General features: G+C 39.8%; 1 protein-coding gene across 1 annotated transcript in view; it reads left to right on the top strand.

The window, feature by feature from the left end:
• Nucleotides 1-9453: 9453 nt before the first annotated feature.
• Nucleotides 9454-20475, top strand: part of Plce1 (phospholipase C epsilon 1) — a 251212-nt gene continuing 240190 nt past the window's right edge. The window contains exon 1 of the mRNA XM_071611080.1: nucleotides 9454-10650. Within this exon, the coding sequence (XP_071467181.1) occupies nucleotides 9454-10650 (1197 nt within the window). The remainder of the gene's footprint in view (nucleotides 10651-20475) is intronic.

Genomic DNA, 20475 nt, shown 5'->3' with positions numbered 1-20475 from the left:
GGGGAGGGGGGATAGTAGAGGATAGGAAAGGCAGCAGAACACAACAGACACTAGTATGGCAATATGTAAATCAATGGATGTGTAACTGATGTGATTCTGCAATCTGTATATGGGGTAAAAATGGGAGCTCATAACCCACTTGAATCAAAGTGTGAAATATGATATATCAAGAACTATGTAATGTTTTGAACAGCCAACAATAAAAAATTAAAAAAAAAAAAAGAATAGAGGAATAATGTATTGGTGACAGGTAAGAGCCTAAATCCTCAAGTGTGGTAATAATTAACAATAAAAAATATCTCAAATTTATAAACCAAAAAAAAAAAAAAAGAATGGTTATTTCTTTTTCTTTCTTTTTTTTTTAAATATCTTTATTTTATTTTTTTATGTGGTGCTGAGGATCAAATCTAGGGCCTCACACATGCTAAGCGAGCGCTCTACCACTGAGCCACAACCCCAGTCCTTAAGAATTGTTATTTCTGATGGTCAAAGCAATGATTTGAATTTACCACAGTAGTTAATGTGATGTGCTGTTACTTGCTAAGTAAAGGAATAATGTGATGAAATTAGTGTTTAGAAAAGATTTTTCTAAAAGTCCAATGGGATGGATTAAAATGGGAGGTAATTAGAGATTGGGAGACTGGAGGCCCTTAAGTGATCTAATGCACAAAGATTGGGCTCAGGTAACCATAGAAGAGAAGGAGAGAGTCAATAGATTCTTAGTGGAATGAATGTGCCAGGAACGAATGTAGAGTGCAGCGTGTGTCAAAGATGCCTGTTCAGCAGCTCTCAACTAGGCAGGGGCCCTACCTAATCACTATTTGTAGTATGGAGTGCCGTGACCTGCTGCAGAGGCAGGAAGAGCAGCAGGAAACAAAGGAGAGCAGCTGATGGTGACAGACAGGTGTCAGGGAGGGCTGCAGAAGGGAGCTGCCATTTAAGCTGGGTGATGGAGTCAGTCCCACGAGAGAGAAACAGTGGGAAGGGCAATGCACAGAGGTATTGAGCACTAGGCTGGTTTCATACATAGTAGAAAATCCAGCACAACTGGGTCAGAGACAAAGCTGTAACAGACAAGACTAGGACCAAATCATGGAGGGTTGAATACCATCTAAAATCTGCCACCTGCTTCTCTCTCCCTTTTCATCTTGTCAAAGACCCATCAATGACATGCCGGTGTGTGTACACATGTAACTCCAAAATTCCTTGACATTATTATACTACAATTAAAGGAGAGGGCATCCTGTGAGCATCACACCACGGTCTTCCCCACGTCCACTCTTGGCTTAAAGTTACATTCTACTACTGTCTGTGACCCATATTTCTGGAAGAGAGGGGTAATTTGCAAACTGATTGGAGATCATGTTTATAGGAAGGATTTCCTTTCCCTGTGAGTTTTACAATTCAGAATTAGCTAGGTATGGACAGACTTTGTGACCCTCCAGTTTACTCTATTAGCAGTGTATTAGTTGAAGTATATTGGTGTATCTTTCTTAGCTGTCTATCAACCAACTCCTGACGTCCAGGACACACAGGATGTAAAGATAAGGGCGTCTCTGGTTTTCTACGTCTGAGGTCCAGCACTCCAGACTCTGAAACTTTTCTAATAAAGGGAGTTGAAGTCTGAAGGGTTAAACCTTTGTGGTCTTGGAAAAGAACCCAGATGAGTACACCAGTGCCTTTGGGGAATGTTTAAAAAGCTTTATTTCCTGTGAGTTATGGAATTTCCATCATAATAGTTCAGAGAAAGGAGGTCAGGAGGGAGTGGAGCAGCAGATATTTGGAAGAAGAAAAAGTGAAGGTTGACTGGAGTCATGTCGTGTGTGTGTGTGGGTGTGTGCACACTTATGCCTGGGCCACCATGTGCATGTGACAAGGAGACAGGGAGGCAAGGATTGTGAAGGCAAAATATTTTCTTTAATCTCTTTTTAGAGTGGGCCTTGAGGAAGATAATGTAAGTAAATGACTGTCCCATGGTCGGTTGTCTTTCATATGCAGACACTTGGAGGGACTCCATAAAACTCTTGAGCGATACAAATAGGACTATTAAATTCCATTACCAGTTTTCACAATTACCTTGCATTTCTTTCCATGACAGTGAAATTACTGAGCAAATTCTATGTTGATGGAAAGATATGTTTGTTCTCCTGAAAAAATTCAGATGAATTTATGATTCTGCCTTGGGTTTTCCTCCTTCTTCATCTTTTGTGACACTGTTCCCTCTACTCAAAGATTCTTTTCCTCTCCATGGATGCAGCTAATTTCTACCTCTCTGTAAAGTCTCAGCTCAAATCCAGAGCTGCATTATCTTCTGAACTCTAGAATATAATAGATACTTAATAAATGATTGACAGTTCTTGGTAAATTTTATGTTTGTTATTGTTGTTAAGCCCTACCTCCTTCCAATACCTACAATAAGAAAAATGTTTGTCTTTCACATTTTTCTTAAGTATTCTTTTTGATACATAGTATTCCAATTGGCTTAGGTGAGCAAAATTGGAAACATCCTAATAATTAGTGAGCACAACTCTTTCCAGTACAGGAATTCTTCATTAGTCCTTGTTAAATCACATCTCTGTATTCTTGTACACTGTCAGCCTCACAAATAAATGGGATTGATTATAGTATTTACTTTTATCAGGAAGAGATTTGGATGTGAGTAACAAAAAACCTAAAATAGTGGTGGCTTAAACAAGATAGAATTTTATTTTTCCCTCCCCAAATCCAGGAAATAGCTACACAGGCTTTTGTTAAGACATTTGTTCTCATATTCACCTCGTGGCCTAAGATTGCTGCTCCATCTCCAGCCATCATGCCTTTTTTTTTCTAACTAGAATAAACAAGAAAAAGGGAGAGGAGAAGGGCACACCCTCTCTCTTCAAGGATATTTTCCAGAAGTTGTAAACCACTATTGCTTATATCTCATTAGCTATAACTTAGTCACTGGGCCACATCTAGCTGTAAGTCAGGCTAATAAGGAATAGTCATGTGCCTGGCTAAAGTTCTGAGGTTCTATTCTTGAGGAAAATGAGAACAGATTTTGGGAGACAGTTAGGAGTCTCCATCACTCTACTGATACTGTTATTGTAAAGATTAAATGAGATAATATGTACACTATAGTTAGAACATACCTGATACATGGTCTATGCTCAATAAGTATCAGACATTGTTTTTATAATTAACCTTGATAGATAGTCATCCATCCATTCACTATTAATGTGTCCCACATATATTGAGTGCCCCCAATGCTGAATATTATGTTTCTATTTAAATGCCTCTATCAACAAGTAAAAGAAGACCATCCTCTAAATCAGCTCACCTTTTCTTGAACAGCTCTAAATATTTTGGAATTTTTTATTAGACAAGCCTAAGCTTCCTCCCTAATAATTCATGTGTCTTGGCCCTTATCTTACCTTTGGGGGAAAAAAAATCATGAAGTAAGCCCATTCCCTCATCTGGATTTTTCAAATAGATGAAGACTGCTGTCAAGCCTCCCACTTCTTTTCCATGTTTTAAACAGGCATTTTGTTATCTTATTATTTATCTGGCACAAGGTCTGCCTAAGAGGGAGTAGCCCTTCTGTAAAGGGCTAAGTGATAAATATCTTTGACTTTGTGGACCACATGATCTCTGTCACAACTTCTCAACTCTATCGTTATCATGCAAAATCAGCCAGAAATATGACATTAATGAATAGATGTGGCTGTGTTCCAATAAATTTTTATATACAAAAATTGAAGTGGCAGGCCAGCTTTGGGCTTAGGTTATAGTTTGCCAGCCCTTGATTTAACTCATGAGAATCCATCAACAGCATTATTCTTGAGTGGTATTTCTCCTGAAGCTGAAAGCTTCCTGTATGTCACGCTTGATTTTTCTTATGCTTTTTATTTATTTTTTCTTACCTTACTGCTTTGTCTAGGATTTCTAAGCATCTCCTGAATGTCCATAGCTCTAGCTGTACTTTATGGTCTTTCATTTCCCTAGTCATTAATATATGTATGATATATGAATATATATATATATATACACACACACACATATATAAAAATATATATGTATGTCATACATATCACATTCATATATATCATATATATATATATATATATATATATATATATATATATATATATTACAATAAATCTGTGGCTTGTACTTGCTACTTTGACAGTCCCCTCTTGTTCTGTCATTTCCTTAGCCCACGTGTGCTTTGAGGGAGGAGGCAGACAATTTACTAATGAGCTAGCCACTGCTAACATATAAAATGTTTTATATCATTATAGATGTGGAAAGTATAACTCAAGATTAATAATTTAGCCCCTCATGGTCATGCCACTGAGAGTCAGGAGCTGATCCTAGGTATAGAACTGAAATTAAAATTTGAGTAGACTTGGGGAGAGAAGGATGTGTATCTGGCAACAGTAAATTCAACACCACATCACTGACACAGCAGAGCTGCTGAACCTTGGTTGTTGTCTCTCATGAAGACATTTACAAGGCATAGAATAACAAACATTTCCCCTGAATTGGCAGTTTCCAAAGTGTTTCTTTCACAGCCTTATGGAATAGATGATTTCATTTCTATTTTATGGGAGAGGAAATCAAACCCAAAAGTGGTTAAAAGATTTTCCAGAGGTGCCAGACCCTATGTGTGGATGTTTGATAGTTCACATTGCTTTTCCATGGAAAGTATGCCCCCTGTCTTCATCTTGCTAACTCTGACTTATCTTTAAAAACTCAGCTCAATCATCAACTTCTCCAGGAAACCCACTCTAGAAACCACTCCCACCTTATCTCCTCTGATGGGTGCTCTTCCTCTGTGTTAATGCAGATCATAATCCTGTTGTCTGGTGATTTATTAGGTTGTAAGGAAAACAAAGGTCAGATTTGTGACTTATTTGACTTTGTACTCAGCAAATATTTGTTGAATAAAGGAATGGGCTGAGATGGAGCCAAGTCTAGTGCTCCAGGGAGTCAGCTCTCTGTGATGTTGCTCATTCCTGAATACAGCTGGAGGTGAAACAAAGACCATTGCTTCAGCAGATTGGATATAATCCTCAGCCTTCCAGAGACAAACTCAAATAAAATTTCGATGTGAGGAAAGGAGTGTGTGCACTGGTAATGGTAAATTCAGCATCATGTTACTGATATAACAGAGCTGCTGAACCTTGGTTGTCTCTTGTGATGACATCTGTGAGGCATCATAGACACTTCCCCATGACCATGAGCCTTTACATACATCAGAACCAAACCCATGGGGTTTCAGGCTAAATAGAAGAGAAAGCAGCATAGTCCGTGATTAACAAAAGAACTTCTGGAGTCAAGCTTCTTGGGTTTGAGTTCTGTCTCCATTATTTTCCAGCCAAAGATCCAGGATAATTTTTGGCAATTGACCTAACTTATCTATGCTTTCATTTATAATCTTCCAATGTGGATAACAGAACTTTATCTGTATTTGCTATCTATTGCTATGTAACAAATTACCCCAAATTTATGGCTTAAAACAATACACATTTATTACCTCACAGTTTCTGGGCTCAAGAATTTGAGAATGGCTTGTGTGGCTAAATGTCTCTCATGAGATTACAGTCAAGACGTAGGTGGTGCCTACAATCATCTGAAGCCATGGCTGAGCCTGGGGAAGCCACTTCCAAGATGGCACACTCAGATGGCTGTTGGAGGGAGTCCTCAGTCCTTGGCATTTGTCCTGAGAACAAGTGGGAGAAGGAGAGAAAGAGCAAAGAGGAAATCCCAATGTCTTTTATGGTGTCAATCTCGAACCTACACTTGTCACTTCCACCACATTCTGTTATGTTAGAAGGAAGTTAGGAGGCACAACCCACATTCAAAGGAAAGGGAATTGGCCTCCACCTTTTGAAAATAAAAGTATCAAAGAATTTATGAACATATTTAAAGACTATCACACTATCTTATAGGATTGAGTGAGACTTACATGAGATAATAATCATGTATTTTAAGCCTCTCGTACCTTGAATTGCTTACTTCATGGGTGAGAAAGGACAGATCAACTGTCAATGTGAAGGTTTGGGTCTGAAAAGGTGTCCTTTAAAAATTACAGCAAAGATATTAAACCCAAGTTAGCACAATAAGCCCTTCAAGTTATCTGTACCATTCCTTTTTTTTTTTTTTTTTTCTGGTGGTGCCGGGGATTGAACCCAGGGCCTTGTGCATGCAAGCATGTGAGGCAAGCACTCTACCCGCTGAGCTATATCCCCAGCCAATCTGTACCATTCTTAACATGCAAAATTGTTTATGATGCACTTTAAATTTTAAAAAGCACCTACAGAACAACATGTACAACATAAACTGGTATTTGTGCAATTATATACATACGTCTTTGCACATTGATGCATGGGAGTGTTCTGTAAGGAAGGCCCTTGGAATATTAACAATGGTTCTCTCTCAAGGTGGGATTAGTGCTTTTAAAACATTTCCCCGTGTCATTTTCTACATTGTTTGATTTTTTTTTTTACACTGAGCATATACCTACAAAATTAAAAAAAGAGGCATTTTCCAAAGAAAAGCAAAAAGAAACCAGGTTTGGAAGTAAGATGCAAAAGGTGGGAAGGGCTGGGGTGTTGAGCTAGGATGTGCTGCTCTGTGTGGCTGTATTTTACCCTGTGAAGAAGGTGATTGCTAGGGTGTGGTCAGATCCTTTAGGGTAGCTGTGAAGACTGGTATATGCTGAGAGCAGGCGAGAGACTGTGTGAGGGGACATGTGAGTAATAAAATAAGGGGAAGTTGATAACTTTTTGGGAAAAGCGAATATAGGAAAACAAGGAGAAGAAGGACATCTGTGAGGTGAAGAGCAAAGGCAAAGCAAGCTGGCACTGACCACAGAGTCTGACTGCTGATGAGCGGCCTTGGGAGAGAGCTGTACCTACTTGTGATGGGCACCTTCTGGTTCCAGAGTGCCTTGTATGTCCTTTATAATTGCACCTCCTCAGATGAATGGAAATTGTTTCATCTTCCCTCTATTAGTAGAGTTGCTCGCAGGTACTAGCTCTCCAGCCCATAGCACAGGACCTAGCATGGAGAAAGGGTCCAGTGATGTATTGGGAAAATAAAGATGAGATAAACTAGTTTTTGAATAATACCTTTCAAAATCAAAGGTTTATAAAATGTCTGTTGATATTCAGGGGAATTGTTTTGATATTCAGGTGATTAGTTTCTTATTTAAAAGAAACGGGAATTTAAATGTTTATATTTGAGGAAGGGGCTGGAAATACTGCCTAAAGTTGCTTTTTGAAATATTTAAATCTACCTTTAGTTTCCTATTTGTCTCATCTCATCTGTTCTTTGTTCACTTTTCCTTCTTTTTCTGACCTTTAAAATGAATAGAAATTTCTTATGATACTAATTTTTTTCTCATTACCTGTGTCTTTTAAAAAAGTGGTTGCTTTACAATTTAGAATATGTATCTTCAAACTTATCACAGCCTAACTTTAATTAATAGTATAATGATTCATGTAGAGAATAACATTGTCACAGTCTAGCCCCATTTCCCCACTGTTGACCTTTGTGTGTTTGGTTATATATTTTACTTCTATATTTGTTATAAACTCCACAATTCATTGTTTTAAATGGTCAATGATCTTGTTACTATCACAATTGTCTTGTTTAAAAAATGAGAAAAAAAATGTATTTACCCACATGCTTAGCATTTCAGACTCTTTGTTACTTTACATGTAGGCATATTTCTATCTGGCATTTTCCTTCTGCCTAAAGGACTGTCTTTGACTATATATATATACATACATACATACACACATATACATATATATATATATATATATATATATATATATATATGTGTGTGTGTATGTATGTATGTATATATGTGTGTGTGTGTGTGTGTGTGTGTGTGTTTTGGGGGTTGTAGATGAACACAATTGCCGCAGTCTGGCTGGGCACAAAATCACGAGCCACTCAAGCAGGAACAAACTTTATTTTTTGAAACTGCCGCCAATGTCCGCTACGCGCCCGGGAAGATTTTTGATCCACCCACGCGGCCTCCTCCCGACCCGCAGAGAGCGCCCCTCCCCCGGAACTCCCTCCTACTGTACTTCCCCAACCAATGGGAACTCTCCAGGAGTCCCGTAGCCGGCCTAGGTGAACAGCAGGAGTCCAATATCCATATGAATGCAAATCTTAACATAATCATATCATCTCAATGGCTAGCTGGTGTCACCTTTCGACCAAAAATGCCATGCATCATATACTTGGCTCTTAGCACACAATTACCTTCATCTTTTTATTTATTTTTTTATTATGGTGCTGAGAATTGAACCCAGTGTCCTACACATGCCAGGCAAGCGCTCTACCAGTGAGCCACAACCCCAGTTCCTGTCTTTGTCATTTCTTATAGTGAAGGTCTACTAGCAATGAATTCTTTCAGCTTTGTATGTCTGCAAAAGTTTTTATTCATTTTCATTTGCAGAACACATTTTTTTGCTGAGTATAGAATTCTCCGTTAACAATGTTTCTTTTTTTTTCTTTCAAATTCAGTACTTTAAAAGATTTGCTCCACTTCCCTCTGGGTTGCATTGTTTCTGATGACATGTCTGCTGTCATTCTTATTTTTTGTTCCTCTTTACTTATTTCCTTGACCTTCCTGAAGTCTGAACTCTTTCTCTTCTTCTCAGGTACACTGTTGGGTTCTGCCTGAGTTTCTTTTCCTGCCCTATGGCTTGGACACTCTCCAAGTAATAAATTCGAGCCTTTATAGGGCTTACTTCATTTTTTTTTCTTCTTTCAGAGATCACTGTTCTGTTTTGCCTGTCCAGTGTCTGAAAACCGTTGTTCTTTGCCTCACCCACATCAATTTGTTTAGTTATCAAAGGCGAGATAATAAATTTGGTTCTTATTACTCCATTTTGGCTGGAAGCAGAAGTTCTGAAATGTTTAAACACCCCATCCCCCCCATTTTTTTTTTCTTTTAAACATTTTCTTTTGATTGCAAAACTTCTTAATCAAAATTGTACTATATTTTGTATTAATTTAGAATTATGAGCTCAGTTTTGGAAACATGCTCAGTGCCACATTGTTTGATGTTATCTCTTTTCTTACAGGAAACATTCAAGCTGAATTTTTAAATCACTGCAAGTTACTGATGGACCAGAAATTGCAGAATGCAATCCTGAATGAAAGTCTTCAGATTTTTTAAATTTCTAAATTTTTTTGCTCCACATAACAGAGGAAAGAAAATCTATCTCCATGTTAAAACTCTGATCTAGAATAAAATATTCATAATAGGAAATTATAGCTGGGAAATTTTATTTGGCTTTTAATGTACTTAATTGAAAGGAGTCATCACGTTTCTCAGAAGCACTTGTTTAGATCTGAGATTGTTTTAACAATCACTCGTTTTCTAGAAATCTTGACATGATCAGCAGGGAGGAGCAACAGCAGTAGCTGAAAACTGCATTGGTCAAGATGACTTCTGAAGAAATGGCAGCTTCCGTTCTTATCCCTGTGACTCAGAAAAAAGTGGTGTCTGCCCAGGTGGCCCTAGATGAAAATAATGAAAACTCTGACATCTGTATTCCAAAGGCACATACTGTCAGGCAAGCTGGGCAGACCTCTTATACCATCTCACAACAGAACAAACTTAAAGAAGAATCTTCTGGAAGCCACTTGCCTAATGTTCTCTCCATAGCAAGGGAGAAAATGCTTAGTGATGAGAACAGCAATGAAAAGTGCTGGGAGAAAAGCATGCCAGATTCTGTGAAAAACCTTAACATTAGCTGCAACAACATTCTGCGAAACCATCAGCGTGGCCTGCCTCAGAGCCACTATTATGAAACGTGCAACTCTGTCACGGAGGAAGGCCTGTGTTTGGAAACTGGAATTCCTTCTCCACTGGAAAGAAAGGTGTTCCCTGGAATTAAACTGGAAATAGACACACCTCCCATGAGCATTAGTCCTTCAGGAAGTCACTCTGAGACCATCGAGACCCACAGAGTGCAGCCTGACAGCAACATGGCAGTATTTAATTTTCATTATGAAGTTGACAGAAGAATGTCAGAGGCTTTCCATACCCTATCAGAAAACTTAATTTTGGACGATTGTGGAAATTGCATCCCACTTCCTACGGGGGAGCAAAAGCAAGATTACACAGCATATACTTGTAAACTGGTAAACTTGGCAAAAAACTGTGATAACAGGAATGGGCAGCTGCAGTGTGATCATTGGGACACCTTGAATCATAAATACCTTTGCTTTGAGGGCTCTGGCCAGAAGGATGACGTGATATGCTCTAGTGATAGCATTTGCAGGGGGGATTTCACTGAAAGTGCACCTACTAAGACTTTTTTGAGCCATTTTGAGGATTTCCCTGATAATTGTGAAGATACTGAAGAAGACTTTTTTAAAAGCAAAAAGGAACGGTCCACTTTGTTAGTCAGGAGATTTTGCAAAAATGACAGGGAAGTAAAGAAATCTGTGTATACGGGGACGAGAGCAATCATGAGAACCCTGCCTTCTGGCCACATTGGACTGGTTGCTTGGAATTACATTGATCAGAAAAGAAATGGCCTCTCACTGCCTTGTGGGAAAGTCATGAAACCTCTGCCCACAGTGGAGATAAGGCACAGTGGGGGCCGATGTCTGTCAGAAGCCCTGTGGTCTCCGGTAAGAATTCAAGTTTATTTGATCATTTCTTTAAACTTGATCTTTTCAAAATCCAAATTTCCATTGTCTTAATTCATGAAAAATATTAAGTCTGTCAAATTACAATTTTTAGTGGGAGCATTTGTAGCTGTTGGAAAATAGATACTCCAATTGGTAGCTATCAAGATTGAGTCAACTCTGTAACACTGTAAGTAAGCAACAAAACACATGTTCATGTATCCACAAGAGTGGAGGAATTAGGGAGCTTTCTGGTAGTAGAAAAATGCCTCCATTCATTGGCTATCTTTGGAGATAAATGTCTGAGTCCCCTTCTATGATGTAATTCATTGTTGTTTTTAGGTTTCCAGATGTAAAGGAATTTAAATCTGGGTTTCTGTATTTTTCCAACCAATGGTCCCTGTCTCTTCCCTCTTAAATTTTTCTGCTGTGGTCTCAGACCTTTGACAAACTGATGAGACCTGTGGACTTAGAACACTGCTTTTAAATGCATAAATGAAATAGAAAGCCTGTAATTATGTTGATCAGATTATAAATTTTTCAAAATTGTGATATGACAACTTAAGTGCTTCCTTATTAACACACTAAATAGTGATGTCTAGAAATATGGTAACTACCATAATTTTAAAATAGTGATGAATGTAAGAAGGGAATGGTTTGCTTGGGACTTTCTCAATTTGAGTACTATAAGCTCCATCCTGGGAAACCCCTCAGTCCTGAGCTAACTAGGGCTACAAGTCACCTAAATGTCAATATTTAGATTTGTTGCCTGTTTTCATAATTGAAGGAAATGCTCAATTTCCATTTGAGATTAATAAAGATTCATTTAAAAATTCTCATCCAAATCTCCAGGCTCTGATTTCTGTCCATAGTCTGTCCTCATTAAGAATCTCGCTCTTGGCTGATCTTCACATCTGAAGACAGTACCATTTACCTTCTCACTTTTTTCTTATCCTGGTGAAATACTCTTGCTTCATTCACCAGTTCTCTGTATATAAATGAAATAATAATTTCTAGAACTTTCATATTCCAGTTCTTCACAGTTCCTTTAAAATTTTGCCTGAGGACTAAAAAAAAACATCTAGAAAAAAACATCCCTTTTATTGAAATAACACTGGTATATTTGTACTTTGATCATCACCATCATCATCAATTATGGTACCTGACATCTACTGAGCATTTAGCATGTGCATTGAGCTAAATTATTTATGTGCTCAAAGTCATGCAGTCATCTCAGCTACCCTCTAATGTTGGTGTGATTAATCCCATTACATTGCTGAGGAAACCAAGTCTCTGGGAAGTCATGTGCCATTTAACTAGTGCATGGCAGAATTAGAATTATATTACCATCCGGGCATTTTGTTCTCAAAATTCAGTTTCTCAAAATTTATTGCTATTGGAAAATAGCAATAAATTTATATTTATGTTATCTGAAACTTGGCTGAGTTAGACATGGTGATTCAAACCCCGTTTACATGTTACACTTAGTATCCAGGCCAATCCCAGTCTCTTTGAATCAGAAGTGCTGGGTTTGGGTGCAGCTTGGGTATTTTTTAAAAGTCCCCTTAGTGATTCTGTGAGTTCTATGGAGTTGAGAACTGTTAGCTAGGAGTTTAAACTGAGCACTTTGCTTTTCGACTGAGACATTTTAGGAATATTTGCCCTGAAATAAGGACCCTGATACTACTTGGACTCTCAGGAACAGCAGGGAGTATGCCTGGGGAGTAGGCCTGCTCTGCACAGATGACCACTCACCCCAGCCAGTGTCTGTGGATTTCCTTCTGTGGCTCTTCACCTGATCCCACATGAGTCACAGGTGTGAAGCTTGTGAGGGGCCTCCCTGCACTGTTTTGTACTATAAGTTGCCCAGCACTTCCAACTGTGAGATTGCCACTGAAAGCATCACAATGTCCTGCTCAAAAGTGCTGGTTTCTGTAGACATGTATGCTTGAATGTTAAGAGCACACAAGAAATGGAAACATGATAAAGGGAATGGAAACAGGTTCCTTCAGAACCTTTGTCATAATTTCTCAAGGAAGCTTGTGAGTCTGGTTAAATTTCAGGATAATTCATTGCATGCCAGTGCTTTCTTCCGGTTTTCTCCTCTCTGCAGCCCTGTGATTGCTTCTTCTGAGTCTTTTATGGTCCGTCTCTCAAATCTGCCCTTTTCCTCAGTCACAGGCGCTGGACTGGTTAACTTTCAATGAATTGAACTGAGGAGGAGGTGATGCAAATTCTCCTCCCTCCTTAGTCTTTGGAGGCTGAGAGAAGTTGCCACACCTCTTTTAGAGGGACTGCAGGAACTGCCCTCCCATCTGAGATCAAGCTCAGGGGGACTATGGACATTTTTATTAATCCTTAAGATGCAGCTGGGGATGGGCTGGCCATCCATCTATCCTCTTAAGGGAGATTTTTGAAATGGAGAGTTTTTCCTGAGCACGCACACCATGGCGTGTCAGGGATCCATCATTTTTATCTCAAGTATCGTCTTCTCAACATGTTGTTATTTAGTTGAGAATGTGGTGGAAATCCTTCTCAAGTGTTGCCCAGATGAGCTATACATACCATGTGCCCCCAACTTTCATGAATTGCCTCCTTCACCTAAAAGATGTACACCTGATGATGTGCTCCTGTTCTATTTTTTATTATTTTATGCATGTCCTTCCTGGTTCACCAGTCAGATTGTAAATTGCTAAGGGCAAGAACCGATCCCTACCTTTTTTACTCTCTGTAATGCAAGAATAATGTCAAGTACCTAGAAAAAGACAGGGTTAGAAGCAGTCTCTGGAGCTAGTCAACCTGAATGTATATTGTGCATCAAATAAAGAAATAAATAGAAGGAAGACAATAGAGTAGAGGAAGGGGATTGGGGAAGGGAGGACAGGGAGAATAAGGGTAGTACTGGGGATTTAAAGGGAGAAACTATGTTATATACATTTATGAATATGTCAAAATGAACTGCACTATTTTGTATAGGTTTAATGCCAAAGAAAATTTTTTAAACACTGAAAACAAATTGTAACTGACTCTACCACTGACTGGCAGGTTGCTTAACCTCTTTGTTCCTATTTACATATGTAAACTGTCAGAGGGACTGCCCTTCCATCTGAGATAATGATATTATTGTGGGTGTTAAATATTACTCTCTGCACAGTGCCACAAAGAGAGAGTGCTACTGTTCTCTTGGGCCATTCACTACCTGCTTCGTGGTGGTCTCATTCCCAGCTCATTCTGCTCTTTGGTGGCATCTTACTCGGGGATGTTTACAATAGGATGAATTTGAATGAACAGTTACCCCTCTGTGTCTGCAGGTTCTTCATCTATATGTTCTGTCAAATACAGATTGAAAGTATTTGAAAAATGTTGTGTCTGTTCTGAACATGTACAGACTTTTCTCTTGTCGTTATCATAATATAGTATGATAACTATTTGCATAGAACTGAAACATCTTAGTTTATTAGAAGTAATCCGGAGATGATCTGAAGTATACAGAAGGATATGGATAGGTTATATAAAAATACTACATCATTTTATATGAGGAACTTGAATATCTGCAGATTTTGGCATCCTCAGGAAGTCTTGGAACCAATTCCCCATGATTACCAAGGAATGCCTGTATGTCTTTCAATCTATGATGTGGTAGCTTGCAAAATCCTTCCCACGTGTTGAAAAAATGTGTTATTTATTCAATTTAATTCTTTGGCCTCACATTAATTTTTTTTCTTGGATGCCTTGGTCAAAATGGCCTAATTAATTTATATTTGCACAGCTGTGCAGAGAAGAATGGAGTTGAGAGGAAGACATTAATGAGAATTAATGAATGCTGACTAACTATATTGGTATCCTCCTCCTCCTCCTGCTTGTAAAACAAGAAAGCCCTGCCCCTTAACCCCTTGAAAGTCGTATTCCCTCTCTCCTGCTCTCAATTTATTGGCTCAACAAGGTGAGGTATTTTGGCAAATAGCTAGTCTCCAGGTTAAAGATTGGTTAAAAGTGTTTATCCTTTTAAAAAATTCTTTCCCCGTCTGAATTTTGGGAAGTTTGGAATCCTAGAGTTATCCTGAAGGTAAAGTACAAGGAGTTCTACTTCTGCCCTCATGTAACCTGAGTTCCACCTGCCCTGGAAGGAGGACTGGGGGTGGAAAGGGCAGAAATTCCACCAACTCCTCTGTTGTTTCCCTGCCTTGATCCACAAGAGGGTTTATTGTACACAGATATATATGGCAAGATAGAAAAATAATCTTCAGATTGAAATAAAAAACAAAGAATAAAAATGAAAAAGATTAAATCAAGAAAATACAGAGGGGCTGGGGTGATGGCTCAGTGGTACAGTGCTTGCCTAGCATGTGTGAGGCACTGGGTTCAATTCTCAGTACCACATATAAATAAATAAATGAATAAAATAAAGGCCCATCAACATCTAAAAAAAAAAAACTAAAAAAGAAAATACAGAGAAAAGAGTAAAAAAACATGTTGTTTTTTTTTTTTGTTTTTTTAGATTAGACTCAGGCTGGAGATGTGGCTCACCAGTAGAGTACTTGCTTAACATGCGTGAGGCCAAGTTCAATCCCCAGTACCACAGGAGGAGAAAAAAAATCAGATAAGGAAAATTGTACACTAAAAAGCAAGGTCAAAACCAGCTTCCATATCCTGCTTTCTTCCTTTTAAGATGTTTCTTCTTCATTCTTTACTACCAAACTGAAAATTAAATTTAAGAGGCAATGACAATTTTTGAGCGTTTAACAGCAAAATCTTTGTTGGTATAAATATTCTTGATTCTATATTCTGTCTCTTTCAAAATGAACTAAACTGAACCTTAAGAGAGAGATAATGTCTCTGTTATGTGTAAAGGGATCCATTGATAATAAATTCATCTTCTAATTTATAACTTTTATGAGTGATCAAATATCCAATGAGCCCCCTGTCTCCTGTTGTAAGAGATGGCTGCTGAAACAATGACATGGCTTGTTTTATGGTCTGGAAATTTGGTTGCCTTGAGCTCAGGGACAGTTTGGACCTTGAAATAATTAAAATTTCATGGGGTGCTTAGGCGAAGCTGGAAGCCTTTCTTGGTGAGATGCCAGGCCGCCTCTTCCATTGCCGAGGTTCATGACATGGGTATAGGACGATGCTGGCCCTTCCTGCTGAGCAGAGTCAAGGGAATCCAGCCCCCACTCATCCCTGGGCAGCTTAGTCACGTCTAGTGCATCAGTGGAAAATGTGATGGGCTGCCCCAGGCCAGCTCTGTGATGATTGGGCTGCTTTTCTTTATGACTGCATTGGGACAGTGTAGAATAGACTTACTTCTGTATCTCTGGGGTTATACCTGTTCTTTGGCTGGGATTCAGTAAGAGATGGAACAAAAACCCCTGATCTTGGATTCTGGTTTGTGGTGAATGCATTTGGGCCACTGTAGCCTTGAGGCAGTATCAGCAGCATTTCCTTCCTTTTCCCTAGATGTCCTCCATAATGGGCATTAGCATCTGCAGAGGCCCGGTCCGTTAAGGTGGGTCATAGTTTGTATCTGTGGCCAGAAAAGAATCAGAGTTAGTGGATGAGGAAGCATAATACCATCATGTGGAGCCCTGGTCTCATCCACAACCTGCATCTGACTGAGGCACCACATGGAATGACTGCCACACAGTCATGAGTGATAAGTTTCCTCTTTGTGAGTGCTGACTCAAGTAGAGCAGACCCCCTCCCTAGTGTTTATAGGCATCTTGGGGTGATGGGGAGGTTTTGCCCTAGTGACCAAATGATTCAGCACTCAGGAATTGAAACATCAGTGTGGGGCTGGGGTGACCATCCTCTAATTCCCTTGACTAGACTAACTGGTGACTTAGGCAGGCCCTTTCTGAAGAGTGGTGCTGGACTCATTTTTTGCTTCTGACGTGTCCCCACAATACCCCAAATAGGGCCCCTCTCAGTGTTGCTTTGTTCTAGCAACTGACCTGGACACATCCAGAGCCAAACATTAAATATGGATCCTGCAGAGCTCACTCATGCAAGCCTGCCTACACTTGGCCCCCGGCCTTGAATCCCAGGCCCTTCCCTCAAACCTTCACAAAGCACCCTAAAAAACTACCTCAGCCTCCAGCAAAGCAAAGACCTGTGATCACCTTTGGAGGATAAGGAGTGTCCTTTCTCAGAAGCACAGTAGCAGATCTACTTGGAGGGAGGAGAGATTCTCTGATTTCTTTTTATTCTTTTTTTAAAAAATATTTTTATTGAGATACAGTTCATAAGCCATATAGCTCACCCATATAAAGGGTACAGCGCAGCCTTTACCACAGTCAATTTTAGATCACTTTCATCACCTCTAAAGGGAGCCCAGTGCCCTTTAACATCACCCTCCCTCCTCCCGCCTCTTACCCCCTTCCTAACCCTAAGAAGCCACTGATCTACTCTCAGTCACTGCCAATTTCCCTATTCTGGACTTTCATCTGAATGAACTCATACATGGTCTTTTGTAAGTGGCTTCTTTTACTTAGTTTGATGTTTTCAAGATTCATCTACATTGTAGCATGTAGTACTTCATTTTTTTATGGTGGAATAATATTCCATTGTATGGATATAACACATTTTATTTTACTTTATGATTCATCAGTTGCTAGACGCTGGGTTGTTTTCAATTTTGGCTAGTATGAATGGTGCTCCTTGAGAACTTGCAGGTGCCCCTGTGAACTTGCAAGTACAGGCTCTTGTGAGGACATATATCTCTAATTCTCTTGGGTACACCGCTAGGAGTTTTAGAATGGCGGGGCCATTCTAAATACTCTCTGTATTATCTTTTAGGGAATTGACAGACTGTTTTTGAAAACAATGGCACTGTTTTACATTCTGTAACGTAATGCATGAGGAGTCCAATTTTTCCATATCCTGAGCAGCATTTGTTACTGTCTGTTTCTGGCTATAGCCATCCTGGTACCTATGAAGTGGTATTTCACTGTGGTTTTGATTTGCATTTTCCCGATGGTTAATGACCTTGAACATCTTGTCATGTGCTTGTTCACCATCTGTATTCTTTTTTTAAAAAGAAATGTCTAGTCAAATGCTTTGCTATCTTCTCCCCCCTGCCTGCTTTTTGTCAGCCTGGGGGATCAAACCCAGGCCTTACACATGGCTAGGCAAGTACTCTACCACTAAGCTACATCCCCAGCTCCTTTGCCTATTATTAAATTATTGAATTGTCTTTTAATTTTTGAGTTCTTTACATATTCTAAATATAAGTCCATTATCAGATATAGGCTTTGCAGTGGAGACTTAAATAAAGGTAGAGATATAATGAATGAAAGTCAAGGAAATGGCAAAGAAGTTTTATACTTTTAATGCACAGTGAACTTGTTAAACCTGTTCTTTGGACATCAGTCTGATTCTCAGTGTCTCTTAAGTTACCCTATAAGCAACAACATCCTTTTTTCCTTTCTTTTGTCTTTGTGGTACAGGATTGAACCCAGGGCCTCATGCATGCGAGGCAAGTGTTCTACCAACTGACCTATATCCCCACTCTTTTTAAAAATTTTACTTTGAAACAGCATCTCACTAAGTTGCCCAGGCTGGCCTCAGACGTATGATCCTCCTGCTTCAGCCTCCCAACTAGCTGGGATTACAGGTGTTTGCCACCATGTCCAGTGCAATAACTTTCAATTAAGATTTCCTTTTTTTTATCTGACTTCTTTCAGATCATCCCCAATCTCCAGTTTTCAGTTTTTTTCCCATCTCTCTCTCCTTCCTTTTGTCCTAAGCTCTTTATTCTATGGATCATTTCTTTTACCTTTATTTTATTTACTTATTTTTATGTGGTGCTGAGGATCGAACCCAGGGCCTTGCATGTGCTAGGCGAGTGCTCTACTGCTGAGCCACAATCCCAGCCCTATCTATGGATCAATTTTCTTTTTACACAGATTTTGTCCCTCAGACTAGTGGTAGAGAAACACATTTCCACTCGGCAGACTTGTGCATCACCAGGAAGACAGCCAGCACTAATGGTTGAGGAAGAAGCCACTACCTCCCAGTAATGTACCTCATTATGCACAGGTACAAGCAGAGCCAGGGTGGAGGGAGATGTGTGAGGTGCCCAGGATACAAAATTTAAGGAGGAACTTAACTCTTAGGTCTTCCAAGTGCCAATCCTGTGCTGATCAGTGAGTGCCTCTTTTAATTTTGAGTAGTGGGCAGCTCACATGTCTCACCCTAGTTCCAGTCCTGGACACAAAGATCTGAGAGTATCTGTAGTTTAGAAATGAATACCATCTCCCTAGTCAGGAGTGACCTTGACTTGAACCTCCATACAACTCAACAATATTCTTAAAATACAAGTGAAGAGTGGCTTCTACAATTTTAAAGAGTTGAAAAACAAATCCAAAGAAGACTACTTCATGGCACGTGAAAATGATATGAAATTCAAATGTGAGCCATCAAAAGGAAAGGTTGTTGGAACATAGCCACACTTTTGTGCCTTTACATATTGTCTGTCTGTAGCTGCTTTCATGTTGCAGTGGTGCAGTTGAGTAGCTGGGACAGACTGTATGACCTACAAAGAGTAAAATATTTATTATCTGGTCCTGGAACACAGTTTGCCCTCCCATGGCTCAGGGACCACTCTCTGCCTGGCTTACTCCTATTTATCCTTCCGGCCTGAGCTTAGTTTCACATGCTTTCAGTGGTCTTTCCTGCCAGCCCCCCCATTCCCAACCTGGATTCTGAGCCAGAGTCTCTCTGTCAGTGCTCAATACATATTTCTTGAATGATTACTTGAATTATTAATGAAGAAAGGCAGTTTCCAGCCACTCCTGGTGTCTCCTTCTCTCCTTCTCAGACCTAGGGCGGCTTGTTAGCCACACCCCTCTCCCCCTTCCCTCATAGCTTGGAACCAGCTCTTTCCTGCAATACCTGGGACAGAATCAGCATTTCCATTGAAATCCAAAAGGGTCTTTCCAAGCCTGTGAACCCAGAGATCCAGGTTTGTCACTTCTCCAGAGTTGGCCTGGAAGATAAAGAAGGGTCATGTTTGTATCTCTTTGTTCCTGGCTCTCCTTTTCATCTGGCTGTAAAATTTCCAGATGTTTTGTGCTCACAAGGAAAGATCCAAGACTGCTTTGTATTGCAGAGGCTGGCGGGGAAAGAAGCCCCCTTCTCCTAGGGCACTGTCCCTGCCCTTCAGGCCCCCAGTACTTACCAGGCCCAGTTTCCATGGGGCTAAAGGTAGTCTGATTTTTGTTTCTCAGTGGTGGTCAGGGATGGGGATGGTGGTAAAGGGTTAGGGAAAACCCTTTTAAATTGGGGAGGTCACTTTGGGGATCTGGGAGGTGTTTCTTCAAACTGACTTCAAGACTCTCAATAATAGAGTCTATCTTCTCTCCAAAAAAAACCCAAGTACCAACTTCAGCTTTGCCATCAGCTGAGTATGTGACCTTGAGGAAGTCACTTTAGAGCCTGGGATTTCAGTTCTTTTGGGTTTCAAAAGAGTGAGGGCAGATGTGTGTGCTGCTATGAGCCAGACATTGTGAATGCAACTGGCACGTGTGATTTAAGGAATTACAAGTTACACATGTTATCCTAACTTTAAAAGCCCACCAGTGTGTGACTTCCTGATTTAAATCCTGGCCTTGGATTTTGGATTGAGTAAATATTCTGCCTCTCCCAGCAGTGTCTTCTTGAGGTTTGATTTGGAGAGACCCTAGTTGCTCCTGACACAGGGTGTGCAAGAAAAGCAAAGGGAGAAGGACTTCACCATTGGCTAAGCCCCAAAATGCCTGTAGCAGGAAGAAGCAAGCACTTGGGCAATTACTATGTGTCAAGCCCTGTTTGTCCTCTGTCCTTTGGTTC

The sequence above is a fragment of the Marmota flaviventris genome, chromosome 4 (genome assembly GCF_047511675.1).
Source record: "Marmota flaviventris isolate mMarFla1 chromosome 4, mMarFla1.hap1, whole genome shotgun sequence".
In the NCBI taxonomy this organism is placed as follows: Eukaryota; Metazoa; Chordata; class Mammalia; order Rodentia; family Sciuridae; genus Marmota; species Marmota flaviventris.
This window is presented reverse-complemented; position numbering and strand designations above follow the sequence as displayed.